The sequence below is a fragment of the Rhea pennata genome, chromosome 2 (assembly GCF_028389875.1).
Source record: "Rhea pennata isolate bPtePen1 chromosome 2, bPtePen1.pri, whole genome shotgun sequence".
Lineage (NCBI taxonomy): Eukaryota > Metazoa > Chordata > Aves > Rheiformes > Rheidae > Rhea > Rhea pennata.
The window spans coordinates 23,859,535-23,884,262 of NC_084664.1; the positions used below are offsets into that span (position 1 = coordinate 23,859,535).

Sequence of the window (24,728 nt, forward strand, 5' to 3'; positions counted from 1 at the left end):
TGAAGGGCCGACCTTATGTCAATATCCTAAACACGGAGGCTGAAATTCACTGAAAAACAGATGTAAATGGGCAAGTGTTGCATTAGATATTTACTCTTTCTCTAGAGAGATTCCTAGTAAACCAAAAAGGGCGTTATTTTTTCTTAACCAACCACAATTCATCTGAGGATCAAACTCTGCTATAACACAATACCTCTTAAACTATAAATAAGCCATAATTGGGGGCATGGCAGCATCCAGCTGCTTCAGAATCATCCTTGGACATCATCAAACAGGAAGAAAAGATGTCAGTTTGCTTTTCTAAAATGTACAGGCAGCAGGTATTTCTGGGTTTGAATTCTGCTGCTGTCTGAATCGCTTTCGCATTTGAAGTTCTGGCAGTTGGACTATCTGCCGCCTGGCGGCCCACTGCTTCATCAGCGGTAGCCGCTGCAGGACTGGAGTTTGGAGTTCAGATAGATCTCCACAGCACTTCTACCCATGGTGGACAACCGCCAGGAGGTGGCTGGCGCGAGATGGGCGATTGCTCCCTGGCAGCGCTGCCCGTGCAGGTGCAGCCATCCATCCCGGCCAGCCGGAGGGGCCCTGCCGGACCAGCAGCGGTGGCACTGGCCAGCTTGTATCAGCGCCAGGCAACCGATGTGCTGACGGCGATGCAGTGCGTCTGAGCGCAAATGATGCTGTTTTTCTCTCAGCTCATTCATGTCATCTTGGTTTTAGATGAAAATAAAGTTGAAAAGAATTGTAGCTATTCATGGTTTCAAATATGGATGAGAAAAATAAGACAATTATTGTTCTTTTCCTGTTCCTCTACTTTCTGCGATCTCCAAGGTAAGTTCTGTGCTAACCTAACTTATGTTATGCCTGTTATTTTTAATCTCTAGGCTGCAAACTCTTTGGAGTTGGAGCCTTTGGTGTATGATTAGGCAGCAGCCAAGTGCCATTTTCAGACTAAGGGAACTTTTTTTTTTTTAATTTTACTCATGTAATTCTGACTAATAAACTGGCATCTTATATTTATCTTATATTTGACAGTAATAAAAGAAAGGGTGTCTAGTTCTTTTTAGCAGTAATGCTCTGTTACCCGGAGATTATTAGCTTACAGAATGTGACACCTGTTTCATTATCATTTAACCAAAGTACTTCTTGTTTTCTTGATCATGCTTCTCTTTTAGGAATAAATAGTGCCACTATATTTGATTAGTAAATATGTCTTCTGCCTTAGAAACTTGCAGATTTAGGGGAGGAAAATGTGAAAACATCCAAGAGGCACAAATGAAATACTTGTGTCAAGTTATCTTTGTATTTGTGGAGAGAGGGACTTTGTGTTCATGGTCAGAGATACCGACTCCTGAATAAACCTAATCAGGGAATGGTTATGCCAGTATTACAGTATAAAGGTAGAAAATGGTGCTTGAAATTCTGCTGTAGGATGAGAAATTCTACTTTCAAAGGAATGTCTGGTCCTGTTGCAAGAACTGTTGAGCATTGCAGCTGAAAGAAGTTACTTTAAGAGAGCTCCCTCGGTAATCATTGGTTTGGAAGGTTTTTGGAATTCAGATGTTTGTAGGAACTTTAAGAAAGGTCTAATGTCATTGCATCAGGGCTGTCTTCTCCCTAACCATCACACAAGATTTTCCTCAAGCACAACACCAGAAATACTAGCCCCTGTGCTTCTCCCCTCCCTAGGCAGAATACTATTCTAGGGAATACTATCTAGGGGAGAATGCCTTCTGCTGTTAAGTTACTTATATTTGCCTACTAATCTAGACCTGATGTGTAAATTTTCTTTGTTATTAAAACTTTTCTAATGTCTATTTTAAATAATTTACTGTACAACTGTTAGAACGCCTGACAGAGGTTTTCTTTTGCAAAAGACTGTGAAATTCTGAAAGGTAAAAATCTTACTGTAGAATCTCCACGAATTTTGCATAGCAATGAAGAGTTAGAATAGAAAGTCTGATTTCCTGTTGCATTCATAGAAAAGCTACTGTGTCCATGAGACATTCATTCTGCCATAACAAAATTAAAATGTAATTCTCCAAGCAGTAGATGTATTTCCTGAACAACACTGTTAATCTGCTTATAACCATCCAGAAGGTACAAAGAACCTTAATTAGCATTATCAATTATCTGATTTGTAAGTTACTGGGATACTTCTGGTTTGAACAACCAAAAGAATATTGGAAAAGATTTTCTGTAAGCTAATACAGAAATGTTGGAAATCTAGCATTTACCCCAAAGTAACAAAATACTGTCCCTGGGGACAGTTTGTCACCAGCAGGAGCATTGTTTGTGATAAACTTTTCTCATCCAAGGTCTTTAGGCTGCAATCTCCCAAGACTGGAAGGCCACCTTTCTAAATAAGAGGCATGTCTGTTGATTTATACTAATGAAAATAGGTAACTGAATATTGTGAGAGAGAGAGACATGCTTTCTTGGAAGGGTTGGGGATAACAGAACTTTAAAGTTTCCTTCCTGGAGCTGAAAGCATAGACTTCAAAAACTACTCTGGGCAGTTTTCTCATGATTTCCAGGCACTACTCTGTATTTTAGTGTGTCTAAAAATGTTCAGTACTCTAGTGCAAATGTAGTGGTCGCATATGTAGAATCCTGATAGGTCTAGTCTTTTACAAATACTCTGCTCTTGAGAGCTGTAAATCAGGCCATAGCCTCTTCATTGTGGAGGGAAGAAATCAAGATCTCATATATGAGAGAGTCCTTTTCTGTTTCAGGACAAAGAACTGTCAGAAATAGCAAAAAAAGGAAATTCTGAAAACTTTTCATTTTGAAAAACTCATACTGCAATAGTCATGGGATGAAGAATAATTCTTATATCCATCACTCCCTCAGTCTGGAATCAGGGGAAGAATCCCTTCACCAGCAACCTCCCTACACAAGAAACAAAGATGAGAAAACAGCACTGAAATGGGAGAATTATAAAAGACTGATAAAAGAACTAATTTAGGAGCTGATGGGAGTAAATTGGATTGACTTGGAGACTATGTATGCAGAATGATTTGCTGAGTGTAGGTCAGAGCTCTCACAGTCCATCTTTATCAAGAAATTTGTCAGTATTTGTCTTTATCAACAAATTTCATTCACATATGTAGTCTGAGAAGGATCTTAAAAATACACAAAAATGCAATAAATGTATATATTTGCAATAATCAGTATTTAAGAGGTAATTGTGATTATTTTGTAACTCATAATTTTGGGGGCAGGGGAAGAAATCTGAGGAACAGAGGAATTGCAGTGCTGGAATCAGTCTCAATCTGTGCTTGATCTAAGTCTTGTATCCTGCTTCCAACAATCATCAGAAACATGCTTCAGAAAACAGGGGAAGAAATCCTTAAGAGTGATAACAACCTCTGGGGTTAAACATCTTCCTGTTCTTATTACTTACACCTTGAAGCATGAAGACTTATATTTATCATACATATTTTTAATGCTATTGAATGTTTCCACTATGCATATAAATATCTAACCTTTTTCAATGCTGTCTAGCCCATGGCTCTTGCTAATATAGGCACCAGCATGGAGAAGTAGATGCTTCATTGCAAAACACAGGTGATAAAGTAGAAGAGGTAGCCTTGGAGCTGCATTTTAAACAGCTGAACGTCAGTGTGCAGGAGGGAGAGCAAGCCAGCGTTTGAGAGTGCTTCTCTTCCCAGTTTGAATGCTGCAGCCAACAAGGTCAGTGGCAAGCGGGAGACCAGCAAAGCTACAGCTCAGGAAGTGTGGTATGCAGTGACGGACTAAAAAGATGTAAAGTGGAGGGACAAAATGTGATGATCAGAGACATTATCTCATATTGAAACAAATGTGCAACATATGGGATCACAAGCTCATTTAATTCCCTAGCCCTTTCTACCTATTCTGATGCTACCTTTTACAAATATATAAGTATGCTTTTGTATTCTCTTACCATTGCATCTCATTCAGCATTGAAGAAGGCAGTGTTTAAGTCCTCAGCAGTAAGAGCAGTCTTACTTTTGTGTCCAATTTACAAGAGGCTTACACCAAATTTTTTATCATTACTGTTTACAATACTGAATCCGTTTTAGTTTTTAAAGGCTATGAATATTAAAATGTGGTATGTAAAGGTATGAGCAGTCCTATAAGTGCATGAAAATTTCAGATACAATTCTTTCAAAACGTTTAATACTCAAAACACATAGACTAATCAGATGATGTCAATACTCTAAATGTTACGTATCACTGGCTCATTTGGTGTAATTAATGCACAGCACTGGGCAGGTAAACAAGCCCAGATTATACCTAGCTGCTTGGACGACTGCATCTGTGACCATCTGGCTTAATTAAATCACAGAAAAGCAAAGAGGATAAGAGTCTAGCCCTGACTAGGGGTGTTAGGACACATTTACTCCATTCCAGAGTTTTTCTGGAACAACCATAGATTGAACAAGTCTGGTATTCAGTGTGGTGGATAATAAATGGCAAATTTTGCGTAGTCATAGGTCAGTAGCCATCAGAAGACATGGATTTTGAGCAACATGTTGTCCATAAGATCTTCTGACATGGTTTGTAGCCACGGGGTACAGACAGGGTACAGTTTAGACTGTACCCTGTACATCAGTACAGTCTAAACTGACAGAGAAAAAGTGTAAGTTTGCCTACAGCTCATTACTTGCTCAATAGTTTTATCCACAGGCCAGGAAAGGCTGGAAAGCACTGGTATGGAGTGCTGTTAGGATGTTTTCTTTGTACTGCTTTAAGCTCCAATAAGTGGTGCTGTGTTTTGTGAAAGCTAATTGGTCACTGGGTTTCCCTGTCACTGTCCTGAGACAGAACAAGAATACAAATGATTAACTAGGCTTAGGCGTATGCAGGGTAATCACTGTAGCCTTTAAAACCTTTGTTTTAAGGGAGAGGTATGAGGTTTTCATGTAGAAAAGGTAACAACTGAAGGAAGAAATAAAGTGCTGTGGGAAAAATTATGAGAAAATTGAGATATGTAAAGTATGTTCAAACTATGCTATTGAATTCAAAGTCATCTGTGTACTTAGAAACTCTTCTGCTTCAACCTATAATACCACATCAACAACCTAAGTATCATCAATCCCACTGTTTCTAGCTGGGTTAAATCTACTGTGGTAGATTAGACTGCATTGAGTAAAGATAGGTACACCTGGAAACACCTGTGCTTAGAATACAGTATCCTGCCTGTTGATTAAAGAACTATCTGATAAAAGCCATGTTTTTGTACATGCCAAATTCTCCAACAACAAAACAGTGACAGCACAATCTGGTAGTTCTATTATTTAAGTATACCCATGTATGTAGAACCAGAATTTCCTTCAACGAAATCTGCTTCTAGTTCACAAATAAAAAAGCAAAAATAAAGCTAGAGAGGTAATTAGAAGGAAAAAATATATTAACATCATATATATATACATAAATATGTATTTTTCACAGTTTACTTTTAAGGAAAAACAGAAAAACAAGAAAAGAAACTTTAAGAGCACTGTTTACTAAAGGAGAAACATCTAAGGAAAACAACTGAGTTGGGAAATAATTTGGGAAAGTCCTTTAATGAGCTGCCCGAACAAATCCGCTGGTAGCTAACCTTGGACTAGCAGAGAAGTTCCAGAAGATGAGAAGATTGGTACTGGTATGCCCACGACCAAAACAGGTATGTAGGATGACACTGTTTAAACTGACTACAGTCCCAAACACATAAAAAAGAAAACTGAGAGGAGGCACTGATAGAAAAGGAGATGGTAACAAATACCAGGAAGAGCAGCAAACATGATTTACAGAGACCAGGTCTCATCAGAAAATGCTAATGTAATGCTTTTATTTGTTATTAGAAGTAACTGAGAAATGACTTTTGTAAGACTTACGAGTTTTGAACTGCACAGCTCCGGGGAACTGTGAGGCTTCTGAGGTAGCAAACGGTCTCTCTCTTATTGGAGCTGGAGAGATTAGCCTTTGCTTCCCCAAGGACATTCTCTCTCCCAAATCCTAACACTATTAGCTGACTCTTGCAGCTCAGCAAAAAACATCAGGTGCTGCTGTCACTGGCACTGCATTAAACTGCATTGCCCAGGGTTTTGCCTATCCCATTTACAAAACTTCTCCAAAATAAACATCCATATGATTTATCATAAACCTGTGAAAATCACCTTAATTGCTAGCTGAGTTTACCAGTATTGCCACATGACTTTGTTTTAACAAAGGAAAGATGAGCTGCTTCCTTAGTAAGCTGGAAAAATTAAAACAGATGTGAAATAAAATGCCAAATATAACCTCGACTGTATTCCTGATACCAAAATAGTTTTCCTGACACTGCTGAGGCACACCTTGCCTCAAAGTACCTGGAATCCATCTTCTGGGTGCTACTTCTGAGTAACTCCTTACAGCTAGTTTAGGATGCTTCTTGGAACAACCACCTGTCTCTCACATTTTTGTCAGCAGCTTGGTGTGTGAGACTGCTGAGCGTGAGTTTCCAGTGTCATAACTACAATAAAAACATCTAGTGCTTGCTTTAAGAACAACAGAATACTGAGGACAGATACAATTTTTCTTTCCATGGACATTAGTGACACCAATACCGGGATGCTACCTATAGTTCTCATGTTCATATTTTTAAGGGGATGTTGAAAAAATTTTAAGTAGGTAAAGAAGATATCCACAGAACTGATTTGGGATCTAGTGTGTATACCTTACACTATTTAAACGTCTAAGATCCATCATAAACCACACACTAGACATGCTGCCTGCCAATAGGCAAAATCTGAAAAAAAAATGTAGAGTCAAAGGAGTTAAGCCATCCCTATCCCCAGTGTTTCTCAGCTAGTTTAGATGGCTCCTCACTTGGTAACCTAGATTTCTTTCAAACTTACTTTGGTCACTGATTTTTGAGTATTTGTAATGTGCTGGTCACTGCATTTTGAGTACTTGTAAGGCCCCATTTTAACTTCTGGATTTCACTACGTGAGTCAACTAGAAAAAAAGTTAAACATTGCAACACAAAAGTCCATTTGTGGCTTTGAGCCTATATTCACATGCTCACATCCAAGATGGCTCAAAGCCTCTCAGAACTGTAGGCAAAGGTTAATTCTGTATCCAAGAGAAGGGCATGACTGAATACGTCATAGAAAGTGGAGGAAATAGAACATGGAAAGAGAGCTAGGATAGGGAAAAATCCAAAAAGCTGGGATTGGTGGCAGTGCAGAGGGTCTCCTATACCAGTGTATCGGAGTCTGCTACTCAGTGGCTGACAGTGGTGTGAGCAGATAGGCAGAACCATGTCTGTAGTCTTTTTATTGACCTTTCTCTCCTCCTTTCCCAGCAATTTGTTGCTATAAGCAACTAGATATTCTGGCTACATTTAGAAGCAAACTTAGGCTCAGCACTAAAACTCTAAGGACTCCACTGAAAATAACCAACCAGCATTAATCCATCAAATGCTGGAATTATTTAACCGATTTTATTGTATGCTGTTCAGTATTAAGTGAAGTGTATCTGCTGATTAAGAATTCTATTCTTCGTATATTCATTTTTTAGCTTTCTTATAAAATGACTGTGCTTCTTTTTTAATCTTCATAAAAATAAAAGGCTTTTATCTTTCTGATGCATTTAGGAAGAGAGCTTTTTATCAGTTAAAAAAATAGTGATTCACACCCTAACAAACAGGCTCTTTACTTTTTAAGTTTAAAATGAAATACTGCTGATAGCTTGTGGTGATCTGCTTACTCTGGAACAAGCATATGGGTTATGTCTGCATCACTTGTACAGAGCGGCCTTGGGAGCTCCCAAATGCACCCGCCTGCCGTAACAGAGCCCCTGCAAGTAGAGATGCCTGCAGGCTACTGACAGGCAGCCTGTGTGGACACACGGAGTACCACCCATGCTGCTTGCTGCGCTAATGGTGTACTAACAACACACCCAGTTACCTCAGCATGGCTGGGCATGTGGGGTCCTCAATTTGGTGGGTACATCTTTGACACCTTGCTGCTGTATTTGGGGAAGACGTGAATACGTATGATAGCCAAAATCTATCAGATAGTGCAATTAGTGAAGAGCGTCTGAGGTTTATGGAATGAATTTATACCTTCTAGAGATCTGTCCAGTAGGAAACAGAGGAAGGACATTAGAGAAATCCTCAGTGCAGGAGAGGAGCATACCTTTGCCTTCTAATCAACTTCTCTGTTCGTGGTACAAGCCAAAGTCACAGGTTGATGAAACTCAAAAGCCAATTGAGTGCTGTTATTTGGCCTTGTAACAGTCAAATCTGGAGTATATTCCCAGTTGCGCCTCTTAGGAAATAAGCTGTAATTGCTCTAAGTAGGGCTGTTAGAGTAGCCCTTCAGGGATGCTGTGAAGGCTCAAACTGCACAGTTCGGCAGATATGCTCTTCTTGACCACACTTCCAGGCAGGCCTTCTGATGAGGACAACATGGGGAAGCAATGGAGAAATTCACGGTGCCTCCCTTATTGTCCCTCTGTACTGCAGGAAGAGTCAGAATACAGGCTTCCTAATCATCTCCAATATCCCTTACAATTTTTTCTGTCACTCCCAGGCTTCCCATACTCCATTCTCCTCAGTGCATTGATGAAAACTGTGGAAAAATAACGGAAGATGGCTAAAACCAGTTTCTTTAAAAGAATGACTCAGTATAGCTCTTTAGTCATTGACATACTGTTCCTCACTTTCTCCTACACATTATTAGAAAAAAATACAAATTAAAACTATTACTAATCACCGGTTCAACTCCTCTCCACGCTACGGGGCAGCCGTTCACCACAACTGTTTTTTGTTATTTAAAGGTATTTGAAATTGCACCTTTGTTCTGAGATTTTCTTTCCCTCACACACAGGACAACTGACTGAAGTTGAAAGTTTCACTTCTAAAGGTTACTTCAAACTGTGGTAGCGTAGTAAGCACAGTTCTCCTCTGAACTATAGTGACGGCTTCACGCTGTGAGGTCATACTCGGCCAAGTGTTAATTACACACTCCATCAGTTTTTCAATAGTTGAGGTCACTTATCTGGCTATTTTTTTCTCTCTCCCTTTGCTCACTTATGGGAGATAAACATCACCTTAACAATATAGCCCTATTCAAGAACTGAATTGAGTTTTACCTATTTTTAAAGACAGATGTGCTATGTCATAGTTATTTTGTTTGGAATATGCTTGCTGAGTATTTTCTCGTCTTGTTGATTTAGTACTCTTGAATTTCTCACTCACCACAGCTAGATAAAAAATACCCTGTCAGAAGTTCAACATAGACTACAGCCAGAAATTGAATACAGAAAATTTGAAGCACGGAAAATTTGAATACAGTCATGAAAGGAGATGCATCAGAATTTATCATGACAGATCACACATTTGCTAAAACCATATTCATTACGTATTCAGATAATTTTAAAATAAAAGTTTCCTTCATGTAGTTGGAAATATTCATGGCAGAGAAATTTGCTTGGCTTCTCTTCTGACTTAATTGCTCTAATTTAATTGCTCTTCTGACTTAATTGCTAACTCTTTCATTGCCCCCGTCCTCAAGTCATTCTACACAAAGCCATAGCCACATGTTAGAATCCCATCAGTGCAGATTTTGTGCGCATGGTAAAGTTCATGTTAAGAAAAAAAATTAAGACATATTACACTTGTTTCCAGGTAATCATAGTTCTTCCCCACCTCATTATTTTGGGGTTTTAAATCATACAGTGATTTCAAAATTCAGATGCAAGGTGTAGGAGAACATGAGAGCACCCTTATCATTATGTTTATTCTAGCAACCCAGCAAAGAGGTAAAAGAGTGCACCCTGCCCAGGACACAGTTGGGAAAATGCAGGGGAGGAGAAGAAAGTTACCAGGAAGAGGAGGAATTGCCAGAGAAAACTGGGGGCAAAAATCAGGTAGCGAAAAGCCACTTTCTGCTGCTGAGAGTTTCGTCAGAACGGCTGATACTCTTCGCTTACCTCATTGTCTTTCCCTCTGGCTTCTCACAACAAAGCACGAGGGGCCCACGCAAGTCCACCTGTGGCAGGAAACAAATGGTAAATGATTATTTGACAGTACGAGGGTGGCACTTTCTGTTACACTTCACTATACGACAAGGCTTAGAACAAGGGAAGTCGGGAGGCAGTTTAGGAGGATCTTTATAGACGAAAGGCAGCTCACAGGATGACCTGGGCCTTTGGTCTTCCCCTATTACCTGATTTGTCCTTGACTTTTTGAGAATCTTATGTATTTGAATTACAAGTTCCTGGGGCAACTCGCACGTTTTAGAGGACCAAGTGGAGTGGGAGCAACAGAGATGGTGCCCAGTGTTATTTGACATCACATCTGCAACATCTGGTAGAGCAAAATGTGACACAATCTGACCTGATAAATGGCAAAAATGAAGCAGCATCTTCCTCCCATTAAACATCTTTCAAGAGGGTGGCAGGGATACGCAGCAATCGCAATGGATGCGTATTACGTTTTAAAGCCACGTTTCGCAACACCGCCAGACCAAGCATTCAAAAATTCTGAATTTCACCCAGCAGTCTTGATATGACCTGGAAACCACACAGTTTTACTAAATAATGCAAGGTTTTCTTTCTCCTTGCTTTCTCGGTCTTGAATTGTTAGCTTTCCAACTCCACTTTTTTTCTAGCGGGGGCTTGTAAAAGAAAAATAACAGAAAACTACTTTTAAAATTTTGAGTTCTCAGAAGCACACGTAGGATCATAAGGAACCTCCTGCACCATCGCACCTGGCATCAGACAGTGTGGAGAAACTTTCGCAAGTGCTGCGGTACAGTGATAAAACGGTCAGATTTTTGGCCTCTGCAACGCCTACAGTAGTCACAAACCTTACTGAAGCGTGAAACCTCTGAACTTCCAGCCTGAATTATCCCTGCCTGTTTGTTTGGGGGCCAGCACTGTCCTCTGACTTCAAAAGTGACAGACAGCACTGGAGACTGCACTTCTGGGAAACACCAGGCGTTGCAAAAGCTGGCGGCAGGGGCCGCATGCAGGAACGGCCACGAGCGCATCGGCAGCATCTACCGGCAGCAACTTCGGTGGCAAAACACGGCACGAAAACAGCAGACACTAAGCCGGCAAAAGGCGCTCGGACGCTGCCGGACGCAGCCCCGCCGGTCCCGCCCGGGCTGCCGAGGCCGAGGGGAACGGGCCGCGGGGAGGCTCCCGGCGGCGCCGCCGCCCGCCCTCGGCGCCCGGGGAGGCCGGGCCGGCCGGGCCCCTCGCCCCCCGCGGGGCGGCGGGAGCGGCCTCCTCTCGCTCCTGCGCGGCGGGCGGGCGAGCGCGGGCGGGCGGGCGGCAGCTAGAGGGAGCTCCTCGGGCCTGCCTCGGCCCGCGCGCCCGCTCCCTTTCATAGGCTGCCGCGCCGCCGCCCGCCCTCCCCCGCTCCCTCCTTCCCCCGTGATGGCGGAGGACAGCGAGTCTGCGGCCAGCCAGCAGAGCCTGGAGCTGGATGACCAGGACACCTGCGGCATCGACGGCGACAATGAGGAGGAGGCCGAGCACGCCAAGGGGTAGGGGGGCGCCTGGCGCGCTCGCCTGGCCGCGCGGGGCCGCGCCGCGCCGCCTCCCCCGCGGCGGCGGCGGCGGCGGCGGCGGCGGGGGCCGAGCGGGCTCGGCAGCGGCGCGGGGCCGCCGCGGCCATTGTGCGGGGCGCGGCGCGGCGCGCAGGGCCCCGCGGCGGGCGCGGCGCGCTCCTGCCAGCGGCAGGCCGCCTCCATGGCGGCTCGGCCGCTTCCCCGCCGCCTCTGCGCCTGTGCCGCCGCCCGCCTCGCGGCTCGGAGGGCTCCGCCGCCACCCGCTCGCCCTCCCGCAGCGCTGCCCTTCGTGGCCGCCGTCGCCCGCCCGCGCTCCCGCCCGCGCTCCCGGCCCCGGGTGCGGGGGGCCGGGCCGGGGCGCAGCGCTGCCCCCGCCGCGGCCGCCCCTGAGGCGCCCGGAGCGCAGGGCTGGTGCTGTGATCGCTGCCCGCGCAGGAGGGTGAACCCTGCCTCGCTGTGTTAGGGATTTACCGCCTTTTCTGGGGGAGGGTTGTTTTTTTTTTTGTTTTTTTTTTTGTTTGTTTGTTTGTTTTTTTGCTTTCTCTGTTTTGCTTCCGTTGTTGTGCCCCTGCCGGAGCTCCCCGGCGTCAGTCGCGGTGCTGGGGTGTGGGAACGTGCCGGTGCGCTCTCGGTGCCCCTCACGCGAAGGGCCCCCGCGGCGCGGGCTCTCCCCAGCCTGGAGGCCTTCCCAGGCGTTGCCTGCGCCCCTCTCCCCGGTGCCCCTTAGGGTGCTCCTCCTGCTCAACGTCATCTATTGTCCGGAAAGCAATATTAGCTATAAATCCACGTCGTGGAGAGTTGAAGCGTGTGTTTTTATCAAGACAGTAACTGTGGCAAGTATTGATGTTTTTGTTGTAGTCCCTTCTCCTCTCGTTGTGCACCTTAAATCTTCCCACGCTGCAGATCAGACTTTTTTGTTTCCCCCTCGAGGTGCTTGGGAAGGGGAAAAAAAAAGAAAGAAAAAAGATGGGCAGCCTGATGGATATTGCAGCATGTTAACCATGGCCCCGTAGGGGCGCAAGGTGCTGCCTCTGCAGTTTGGGGCCCTCAGTGGGAGGGGAGCAAGGGGAACCTATTTTAAAAATTGACTTCCTTTAAACTCACTTTTTTTTGGGGGGGGGGGATTAGAAAATACGTTGGTAAAGAGAAAATGCTTTATTGACACAACTAGGAGTGAAGTAACCTGAAATAGAAATAGGTTAATTTGCAAAACATACACACATATCTTCCCCATGAATTTCTGATTTGTTTGGTTGAGAGCATTTCTGAAGGTGATTGATGTTTGAGGATGCAGAATATTTGTAAGCTGCATGTTGTCTCCTGCCCCTCAAATTTGCTTGGCAACAAGCAGCTCTGCATTTTCAATGTGGCAAGGAAAAAATCTGAGAGACTTAGAAGGGCTGAGTTGTTTAAAAGGCAGGAAAGGGAAAAACTTCCTCGGTTACCACTCTAACAGCACATTTTTGGCACATATGCTAGAATAATTATGTCAAAAATATTGTAAAATAAGGCTAGGTTGCTGACAAAAGGGATAAGATAATGTTTAATTATCTTGGGGCTTTTGTTATGTTTGTTTGCATAAATATGCCACTGTTCAATTCCCAGATTGGTAAAAGATGTAGCACTAAGAACTGAGCATGGTTGCTTACTGCTTTTTGAAGGAGCCAACCTGACACGCCTGGCCGGATTGTTCGGTAGCTTGGTAATGGCTGTCTAGAAGTCATTCTGACGTTGTTATTCCTGCTCTGCTTTCTTCTTTTTGTTTTCATGATCGAGCTGTAGTTGTCTGGTCTTGTGGCTAAGCTCTCAGGCTGCTTTGACAGTGAGTGCAGAAGCAGTGAATAAGCAGCAGCAGTGGAACAAAGAATTGCACTTTTGCATGTTCTGAGTCGGAGCTTGCTGTTGTACTCAAAGTTAGGGCTCTAAGCTTTGTGGGACAGTTGGTGTGGCTGTGGGCCACATCACATCACACCACACCACTCTCTCCAAAATTTATTTTTGTTGAATATCTCAGAATATTTCAAAGAAGCCACTTTAAACCTCATATTACTTATTCAAAGATGAATAATGAGATAAGTGGTAGGTCATTGCAGTAGAAAAAAGCCTCTAAATATTTGATATTAATTTCCTATCATGCTTCTGATGCATGAAGTCTAGTATTAATTTTTGAATTACTGTTTTGTTATCTCATAATTTTTGAAAATCTTGTTTGTTACTGTTTATCTGCAGGCTGAAGTATTAACAAATTTCATCAAATGAAAAGAAAAATCTTAAATTACAGCAAAAACAACAATATCTTAAGATCTATTCTAGGTCTGGGAAATGAACCCATGGTAGTAGGAACCTATGTTCCCTATTGTAACATACTCATTTTTGCACTGGCTTTAAAATTTGCTTTGAAATTTTCAGGTTAATTCTTATATGCTTAAGTAATTCATAAGCGGTTCTACAACTTAAAACTGTGACTGTATCAATGACTTGTTAAATTCTGAGTGGTCTGCATTGCTGCTGATGAATATTTAATCTCATGCTATCTTAACCTGTAGTTTCTAATAGAGAGGTAGACTCTGTGCTGTATGTCTTAGTAGAGTAAGATTGTAATATAAATGAAATTGCTTTGAAATTATTCCTTGACATCTGAAATTGTGCCTATTTAAGGCTGACCACAAATAGATATGGTGTGTGTATATATACGTGTGACTTGATTTTTAGTTTACTTTTTTTTTGGATGTGCTTGAATGCTGAATAACTGCAGCAGAACGTAACAATTGCTAGCTCTCAACTGTGCAAATGTCTTTGTCCTATGTATCTGGTCCTGTTTCTAAATGCAAGATTATGTATGTTGTGTGACTCATACTGCTATTCTCCTATTCCATCCCTGCAGTTTGTTCCTGCTAGATGCATTATGCTATACTTGTTCTGATTCATAATAAAGTGCTGTTTACCAAATAGCTTTTTCAGTGTGTATATAGCTAAAAATTGTATTTATTGCACCTGAATCCATCGTGCTGCGCCTGGTCTTGTGAAGGCTTTCAGCTCATCCTGAAGAGCTCCCTATACTGTGTGATAGGAAGAGTTAGAACAGAGAATATTTTGTAAATAGATAAGGGGAAAATAATGACCTTTAAACAAAAAAAAGAAGTCCCCCCCCCCAAACCTTCAGTAATTATTTACTTTGAATGTTTTACTAGCATGCTCCTTTGATTATCATTCAATAGCAGCTTTATAATTGGTACTACTTTTATTTTTAATATAACTTTCTTTAGGCACTGGAGGAGTGGTTCTGTTTTGACAGGTAAGATTTAATCCTGGAGTATAGCCTTACGGGCTCAAAGGAGCGGGCAGACAAAACATGCTAAGCTTCGGGGAATATCTGTTGCATCAGGGTTTAAGGTATACTAGTAGGTTTTCATGCTCAAAACCATGCATTTCCAAGTACTAAAATATATGAAAATTAAACCTTAGTCCAGGACAGTTATTGCTGATAGTAGTTTTAGCAGTGAAATTTGAGCAACTTAACAATAAAACTTTCAGGTCAGAGTACTTTTTTATTCTCTCTAAATGGTGGTCCTCTAATACAGGAGTGGGAAAGTCCTTTGCACTTAAGCCTTCATTTTCTGTATGAGTCGAGGACAGCCCTGGTATAAGCAGTGTAACTTGCAGTTTGTTGCAGTCTTGCCCACATACATGAAACCTGATTTTATGATCCAAAAGATGTATAGGTGGGTGCACAGAACTGTAGTTTGTGACCTCTCTTACAGAGGGACAAAAGATACGGTGAAGGGGGGAAAAAAACATACAGGTTTAGGACTTGGCAGCTTAAACATCTGAAATACATGTTTGGTTTTAAAATTGAGACATTTCTAACTTAAAATTGCCACCCCATGTAATTTAAAGCAGATGTTGGTATTACAAAAAGCTGTTTCTGCTAAAGCAGCTTTTAGTGTCCAAAAAAGACAATTAAAATAACACTGCAGAGTACTCCCTGGGAAAGATTATCTCAAATCAAAAACAAGAGAGCCAAAACAGTTTGACCACCTGAGTAGAATAACTGTAATGCTTCTCATGCTGCTTTGAGCATTTGAGCTTTTCATAATTTTGTTCCAAGCACCATAAAGTAAGTTTCTCAGCATTTGCCACACTCCTCCCCAAATGCAGCAGATATTCCAATTTTTCAGATTAAAAAAAATGCACACTGGGAGAAGCAGAAGTCTTTTTTTTCACATTTATGCAAAACACCAGATGTGTGTACATAAGTGGAAAGGTATGTGGGTGGGATCATGGGCTTACATGTGTAACTTGCAGGCAAAAATGTGGGCCTGAATAACTTTGGCAAAGGCAAGCCCACAGCCTGTTTTGGTGGCAGAGCTGCATCTTCTTTGGCACAGAGCAAGATCTCTTGACTTTTCTTTTGCCTTTGCTGAGGCTTAGTTTGCAGGTTGCTTTGGTGCTAGCCTCATGTCTTTCTTATTCATCACACTGATAAATCACCAGGGCGGATGCAGTGAGAAGTGCTGTGGACCACGTCCTCACTGGGGATGTTCTGGTGTGCAGGGTTATGCTCCGGTCAGCAAAGTGCCCCAGCGTAGGTGCAGCTCTGCTAGACTGGCGAAGTCGGCTCCGCGCCCTGGCCATCGCTGGCTGTTCTTGTTAGTGCAGCCAAGCCTGGCCCATGTGCCAGGCAGAACTGGGGCAGATGTGTTAACCCCATGCATGAAAATATATGTTTCCTGACCTGACAGCAAGACATAGCCACAAACTGAATTGCATATCCTTATCGCCTTCTGACATGTGCTTTTTGTTCTCATATATCTGCACTCAAAAGTTGTATCACTTCACCTGTAGCAGGGTAGTTAGTGAAAAGAGATTTTGTACTTTGAAGATTATCTTTTGTAAAAGGGTAAAGGTAGTTTTCTCCTAAATTTGAAGACAAAGTAAGAGATACTTATTTTTAGAGTCATATAGGTATATCTGAACAGGCAAACAAGTCAGATTTTTAGTATGCACACAAGATGGTTTTTTTTTTTTTTTTTTTTTTTTAAGACTTTTAACTGGAGTCTTTGCTATTAGTTTTGTTACTGTTGCATATTCTTTGTACTGTCACGTCTGGTGTAATAGCTACGCACAGAGCAAGAACGTTCCTCCCTTCCCAGCCATTTTTGCTCCTAGTTTTAAAGCATCTCTATTCTGTTCAAGGCTGAGTATGAGAAGGATGAAAAATATTGAGATTTGTTTTGCTTTTTGCTTTTGTCTTCACTTGCCCAATATGTCTGTTTCTAACTTGTGTCGGACAGGCCTGGTTATTCAACATGCCGAGTCTCTGTGCTGCAGGCGTGCCGGAAGAGTTGGGGGACAAACTGAGCTCTCTCTAAATTCTCTCTCTATAGTCCATGGACTATACCGGTAATGAAAGGTTGACCTAAGTAGCAGGTGGCATATAAAGAACTGTTCTGGATAACCTGTCAGACAAAAGATACAAATATTTATTTGTAATAGGCAATGTGAAAGTTCTAAAAGTGAAGGTCATAGACCAAAACCAAGGTTTGGGAAGATACATAGTCTAGAAAACATAGGAGAAAGAAGAAGGGAAAGTTATTCAGGCAAATTCCATACACTTTTACAGTTGCTAAATCTGTTTTTATTTATTTTACAGCTGGAGTCATGAATAAGAAACCGAAACACTTATTTCCTCTCCCCAACTTCAAGTAGATTTTTTAAAAAATGAGTGGTTTTAAATGCCAGGTATCTTTCTCAGCAATTTAGCTTCATCTTCCCTTTTTTCCTTCTAAAAATAAGCTTTTCTGTATGAAAAAGACCTTGAGCTGGTCAAAGAACAAACTAAGATTATCCTGGTAAAAGTACAGTTTAACTGGGGATAACATTAGTAAAGCTTGGCAAAGCTGCTTTTTCTCCATAGCTGCCAAACTCCCCCCCCCCCCCCTTTTTCTTTTTTGGGTGCAGTCCTTCGTTATTTCACTACACTAAACAAAACGTTGACCCTGCGGTAGCGCCGGGGAGGGCCGTGTGCGCCGCAGCGCCTGGGGAGCGGGCCGCGAGCCGCTCCCGCCGCGCGCGGAGCCGGCTGGAGGTGCGGCGCCCGCGCGGGCCGCGGCAGCCGTCGCGCTAGCGCGCAGCGGAGTTACGCGGCCAGCGGCAGAGCCCTTGTGGGTCAGGTGAAGGACACAGCGGCATCGGGTTTTTTTGTTGTGGTACGTGAGATGTTAGGGGAAAAGGCAAGTTTATGGACAGGTCAGAGCAGGCAAAGCGATACCTTTTTAAGTGAATCTTAGTGAAACTGAAATAACTTTCTGTTGTACTTCTGTTTCAGTTTTGCCAGAGGTGGGGAAGTCCTAGAAAAAGTGAGCTGTCTTGTTCAGGGTAGAGGTTGGAGGGGGACTTTCCCCTCTCCTCCTTCCCTCCTCCCCCCCCCCCCCCCCCCCCCCCCGCTTCATATTATAACCAGAGGTTATAACCTCTGGGCCTGTCCTTTAGATTATATATAATCTGTTGGCGTGGTATACAGGCCTTCAAGTAGATTTAAAATTGCTTCTCTTAAACTGAAAAGGATAGAAGGATTTTTTAGCAGGGTCTCTAGGTGATTAGGCAGTATCTTCAGTCTACAACAGAAAACTTTGACTCACTTCTGCAACTCAGTCTTCAGCTTTTGCAGCGTTCAAGTAAATATTTCAAATGTTCCTTTCTCCCCTGGGTGGTTGTTTGGTCTGCTGCGCTGTTATCTTTTGGGTAACTGCTTGGCTGTGATCCGAAAAGCTCCCATATTTATACCTCTCCATCTCTTTTTTTTTTCTTGTAGCGTAACTTAATCTAATGTAACTGTGAACGTTAAGGGCTTCTCAGGATCAGTCCTTCACTAAAGGTAGTTTTAACAGAACAATAATGCCACAAAAATGAGTCTTCAGCTAGTTGCATTTTTGATTAATTGCAGGATTTGGGCCTTCAAGTTGGATGTTTGGATGTTTTCTTAGCTCTGGTGATTTCAGCTCAGACAAGGCGTAGCTGTTAGGACAGGGCATCACGATCTTGCAAGTTAGCATATCACAGCGGAAAAACATGGCCCTTATATGTGCTGTTCTTAAAAACTTCATGTTCGTTTGAGTTCTGTTTCTTTGGTTTGCCTGTGTCATATCTGATCAGGGGATTTTCTGTTCTCTCGTGTTTGTTGCTTTGACTTTGTGTGTGTGTGTGTTGTTTTTTTTTTCCCCTCCACTGAAAGAAACCAAGGGCCTGAACCCTAATGTTAGTCTTGAGCTCCATTATGTATGTACATTTTTGTCAGGGGATTAACCTTTCAGAGAGCATTTGGTGTTAACTGACTCACTGCCTTGTTATTTGCCTTCTGTCTGAGAGTGGCCAATACCTCCCACGCTTTGCAAGTTCTCAACTAATGTTGTTTCTGTATCTTGATTATTTGGTTCATTTGCATCTCCTTATAGAAGAAAGGGCTTGCATTATGAATAGCCGAAATATGCCAGAATCATGAGTGCAATATATGCTCTATGTCTTTGTCACTAAAGTGAACTGATTAGTACTGATTTTTGGATAGCTTTCATGCTGTTTCTTACTGAGATTTGAGCAAGACTTTTATCCTCTTTACATTAGAGACAAAATTCCCTGAAAACAAAATGTTTTTAATTGGATTATTCTCAAATTCACGTGTCCCTGGTGGCTGAGCATGAAGGGAAATAAACATGGGGCCATTAATAATTATTAATTTTCTGAGAAGGATGCACAAATCTCAGGGGAAATTGTGCTTCTGAATCCATAAAGGCTTTCCAATAAGGTGCTCTCAGAAGTGAATATAGTGGAGCAGGTTAACTGGTCTGTGATTAAGGAAATACGGAGTTTCTGTTTGTCTCTGCGCACAAAAATATAAACAATCACTTTTAGAAGTGTAAGAGAAATCATCCCCTACCATATATATCTTGCTTGCTTGAAGTCTTTGGCCTCAATTTCTCTGCAAAAATGGTGCTTGCTAAATAAAACGCTTCTCTAGGCTGGTGAACCTGCTACCATATATACGGGAATGGTCTTTTCACATTTGTGCAGAGTAATAGACTTGAGAAGAGTGCTGACTCTTGTGTTGTGTCACGATTTGACACTATTGTGTCAAAAAGCCCTATTGCCCAGGAGTCTGGGTATAAAACAAATTAGAAAACACCTTACTTCAGGAAGGTTTACATCAAAACACTCCCTCTTCCCACCTTCCTTCATTTCACCAACCTTTCCCTCATATTTAAACTTTTGTTAGATTTTTAGTATGTAAGTGCTTTAGTATATAAAAGTGCTATAAAATTTCCATATTTAAATTTTGAAATTTAAGCTTGATGATATTGATTTTATTTTTTTTTTCTCATTGCGTATTTTTTGAATTTCTGGCAGAAGTCCTGGAGGGGATTTGGGAGCAAAGAAGAAGAAAAAGAAACAGAAGAGAAAAAAGGAGAAAGCAAATTCTGGAGGCACCAAATCAGATTCTGCTTCTGATTCCCAGGAGATTAAAATTCAGCAGCCTTCAAAAGTGAGAGCCTTGTTCTATTTTAATTTGCATTGCTTTTTGTGAAAGTGAGTTGGTAGTACTGCCTTAACACATGTCTGAATTAAGCAGATGTAGCTGAGATTACTGTTCTGAATAGAGACAGAAGCATGGTAAGTCCTGGTGTTTGCAGCCTGTATGAAGCTAGCTGGAGAGTCATTGTAATCACTGAGGTGGTGTACTGCGAGAAAAGCAGAGGAGGTGTTGTTTTGTCTTCTTGTCTTTCTCTCCCCCCTTCCCAATCAGTTAGAATTTAGCCTAGTGGAATCTTTATAGCAGAGAATCCTAACCTGGAGTGGTAATGTTTTTTAAATATTTATTGTTTGATAAATTGCCTTTAGCTTAGCCACATTCTAATGCAGCTTAGTGCATTCTCAGATACTTGTACAGCATAACGCTATTTCACAAAAAGCACCACCAGTAGGAGGGAAGGATGAGTAAATTTATGCTGATGGTTATACTACATATGATGCTGTCTTCTAGCATTTTCCTCACCAATAAAAAACCCAAACCCACAGACCAGTATGCAGGGAAATCTTATCTGAGGTGCACCTGCTAACTGGAGTCTAATTTGAGCATGTCATCTAACATAAAATGCAGTCATCTCTAACGCAGAGATACAGATTTTTGTCATCTGAAAGGCCTCTGCTGTAAATAAGAATGCAAAATTACATGAGGGGACATGCAGTCTTTGTAGGCTTTGTGATAGAAAAGCATTGCCTATGTATTTTTGACTGCCTTGTTCTAAATAAATAGTGAACAATATGGTTTGACTTTTAACATACCGATTTTATCTCAAGAGAAATTTCAGCCTGAGAACTGAAGTTTATAACATGATGGTAAGAAAGTTCGTGGAACATTGAGCGTGTTGAAATAGTTATGTTTGCTTTTTCAGACTAATGTAGAGAAACTTTCTCTGTTATTATCAGTAGTGCCATTAATCCTGTGAGATGTCAGGTACAATGGGCTATCAAGTAATTTTAGGAAGTTTTGTGCTGCTTTGTTAACACTCTGATAGGTTTTGTGTTGTCCATATAAATCTTTTTTGTGTTATCTCCATTGCTTTCAATGGGCAAATGTGGCCGCAGGGAGCTCTAAAATATGTAGAGAGATCTTAAATACTTCTTAATCTCACCATGCTCTTTGGTATTGCTTTTCTCTAAAGCATGTGGCATGAATTGCTACATGAATTTTGTTTGCAAGCAATAACCAAGTAACCCCAAATTCATTTATAATTGGAGTAAGCTCAGTTTTTAATATTACCATGAAGATATATTTCACTGGTGGGAGTTCTTTTGTTTTCTACTGACCAAATTTATTGTTCTGTTTGTTATATCTAATTGCATGAGAAAGAAGCTGCTTCAATTTTCTGACTTCATGTATAAGGTGATTTGAGTCCTCAGGACCTTGCAGTCTTCTACATCCTTCCTCTGGCCTACACTGTGTCCCACCTGTGTCTTACAAGTGGGGAAGTTTATCCTTGTCCTACGCTATTTACTTACAGGGATGTTCATGATAATTATTTTACTGGCGTGAAAAGTTTAGCCAGTTTGTTAGAAATGTTACAAAGCTTTCTGTTTTATAGGCATAGAAGAGAAGATCACAAGTTTTTCTCTCAAGCTGTAGGCAGTTAAACCATTTCACTGTTTTTATACATTTTTTTTCCAGTTCCAAATGTGACGGTGTTGGTTTGCTTTGCTCTCAGCTGAGTTCTCAAGAATAGACATTGACAAGTAGATGAGTTTTTCTGTCTTAGAAAACTATTCTGTTTTGGATTTTTCAAAACTGCCTTTGAATGTGGAGCTGGGTCAGTGTGGAAAAGTACATTTATTTTCTCTGCAACTAAAGGGATATTTTAATTGCGTATTCCTTGTGATGCTTGAAATGTATTAAAGAAAAAAGACTTTTATCATTTGCTTGCTCTTGGGAGAAAGGAGTTTTACAAAATCTTTTAGTAGAAAGGGATATTATATACCTTGCATCTAAGAGAATATATGCAAGAATGTAAGGTAGTACTTAGTGGAGCTTATGAACTTGATGATGATGATTTTGAAAAATGGATGTTGTGGTGGGCTGAGGATGTAAACAAGTATAGCAGTCAGAAGATCAGAAAAGCAGAACACTGAGTCTCCTTGGCATCTCCCACTTCCATTTGTGGCATTGGACTTTTTCAACATTGATGTGAGTGTAACCACAGGAATAAGTGCTTGTTAGGGATCTGCACTGTGTGCTTAAGGTGACCTTTAGGACACTTCACTGCCTATCTCATGGGACTTTGTTATAGAATTTGGATTCCTCCTTACAGTCAAAGTCCTATATGTTACATTGAATGTTGACTCTATTAAAAAAATGGGAAAAAAAAGAAATTAAAAAAGTGATACATAGAATACATTTGAAATATACCTGTGTCATGAAACTAAAGTGAATGTTACTTTTAGTGACTAAGCATCATCTGGGATACAGTTATGAATTTTTGAGTTGGGAGGATGGAGAAAGGGTGGACAAGAGGGTAGGTAGAGTAACTAAATGCAGTTATTAGGGTATTTTGTTTTTCTTTTTTTTTTACAACCATTTCCTGAAGTATATTGGATTAACATTGATTAACAGTTGTCACTTAAACTTGCCTGGGTTCAGCTTTTGTTGCTGCTTATGCCTTTTTCTGCAATGTGGTGCTGCTTGGTGTCTTTTGCCTAGGAAGGTACTTTGATAGCAGGCTGATAATCTCCTATCCTTAGTATAGTAAACAGACTGGGATCGTTATGTCTCTTAATAGAAAGCATTTTCTTTAACTTACAGACAACTTCATAGTACGTCTTTGCACCCTGATCGATTTTTCAGTATCTTCCCCCCGGCCCGCCCCCAAAAAGTTACTAAGTACTAGCCTCCCCAGTACTGCATGCAGAGATGAAGTATCCCTCTGGGTATGCTGGGTGCCTGTTCAGAAGGGATGTGTTACTGCTTCCTTCCTCAGCCTTGAACAGAGAAGGGAACTCAACGTCAGTTGTCTTCTGCTTTGCCTTCCAAATCCCTGTGTCAGTGCCCACCAGGGTGCGGTTCCTATGATGTGGCCTGCCCACCTCCCTACTTCTAATATGCCTTTGCAGTGCGCTTTATTTGACTGGCTGAAGCCAAATTGCTGTCTGACTACAGTAAATGTATTCAGCAGTTGTATACTGACTAGGAAGATATATGTGATCCTTGAGTAGACCAGGTGGTCCAGCTGTGACAGCTTTGGAGGATAGGATTCCAGTTTTGAAATCTTCTTTTGGGTGGGGGGATTATTGAGGTGGAAAGCAGGACCTTCTGGGTTTTTTGCAAGTTCGTATGCGTACGTGTCAGGAGACTCATGGAAGACATTGTCTACAGTATAAGATCCCTGTTTTTTCCAGGGCTGGCTTTAGACACAGGAGCATGTGTTAGTTCATGTAATTCCTGTTTCCGTCTCTCCCCATGAAATGTCAGGACAGATTTGCAGCCTCTCTCTGGTCTGCTAGCTGCTAATTGGGCTATGATTAGGCATTTCAGCTTTAACATGCTATGGAGATGTGGCTTCAACTAACTAAAGGTTAGCAAATGCTGTGAAATTTGAGGACTGAATTTGCAAAACTTTTAAATGTTCTAGTCTCTCACTTCTAAGTGAATTAACTTTGTAAATATCTATATGATATATAACTTATCTGTTAACCATTTGAATTTTTATTGGGAAAGAACACCTTTACATGAATCACAGTCTTCAAAACCTTTCCTTTATCACCAAAAAAAAGTTACATCTGGGAATTGTTGCAGAGCAGATACTTTAGTTCTCTGCTCATGTGATCTGAGCATCTGTATCACAATCCTTAGAAGTCATCTTATTCACTGAAATCCTCTCTTCGTTATGCTTTTCAGTGTGAAATATAGCTGGAATATAGTGTGGGGTACTTTGTGGTATCTTTGCTGCTCTCAGTATGTGCAAGTAAAAAACGAGCAGTTGGAGGAAATGTCAGTGAGCAGAAGTATGAAATGAGGGGGAAATGGATTTTTATTATTAGTAAGTAAAGCTGCAAATAATGTATCTTGTAAGCAAAACCTTTTTTTAAAAAAAGCGTGAGGATCAAGTACACATCAAGATACACATAAATGCACAATGTGTATATTGTGTACTAGTAATTTTTCACACTATGATTACATTTTCTGTCTTCACTTAACATATGTTATTGAGAAAGAAATCTCTTCATCTTACAAATAGGCCCCATCTGCATCCTAGTCTGTTTGGGCTGTGTCTATTTTGACCTCTTGAGTCTGCCTGTATGAAGGTGAGGCTAGTACAATTAGGATGTGTCTTGCCTCACATCTGAAAATATATGCACATTGTGTGATGGCCTATTTCTTGTTCTGTTCTTCTGTAAGGGTACAGCTGACAGTTCTCTTCTGTGATGGTACTCTTTCTCCTCTACCAATTACATGTTGCAGGGATGTAGATTTCCCACACTGGGACAAAAGAAACTTGTAAGATCTATGATTATTGCAATCGCCAATGACCTGCACAAGCATACAATTGTAAAATAACTTACGTTGGAAGGGGCCTCTGGAAGTTTTTAGACCAATCTTATGCTCAGAGCAGATCCAGCTACATCAGATTACTCAGGCCTGGATTAGGT

General features: G+C 41.5%; 1 protein-coding gene across 1 annotated transcript in view; it reads left to right on the top strand.

The window, feature by feature from the left end:
• Positions 1 to 11,396: 11,396 nt before the first annotated feature.
• The window catches only part of NMT2 (N-myristoyltransferase 2), a 32,211-nt gene continuing 18,879 nt past the window's right edge, over positions 11,397 to 24,728 (top strand). Inside the window, exons 1-2 of the mRNA XM_062569070.1 lie at positions 11,397 to 11,513; positions 19,938 to 20,073. Of these exons, the coding sequence (XP_062425054.1) occupies positions 11,404 to 11,513; positions 19,938 to 20,073 (246 nt within the window). The 5' untranslated portion in view covers positions 11,397 to 11,403. The remainder of the gene's footprint in view (positions 11,514 to 19,937; positions 20,074 to 24,728) is intronic.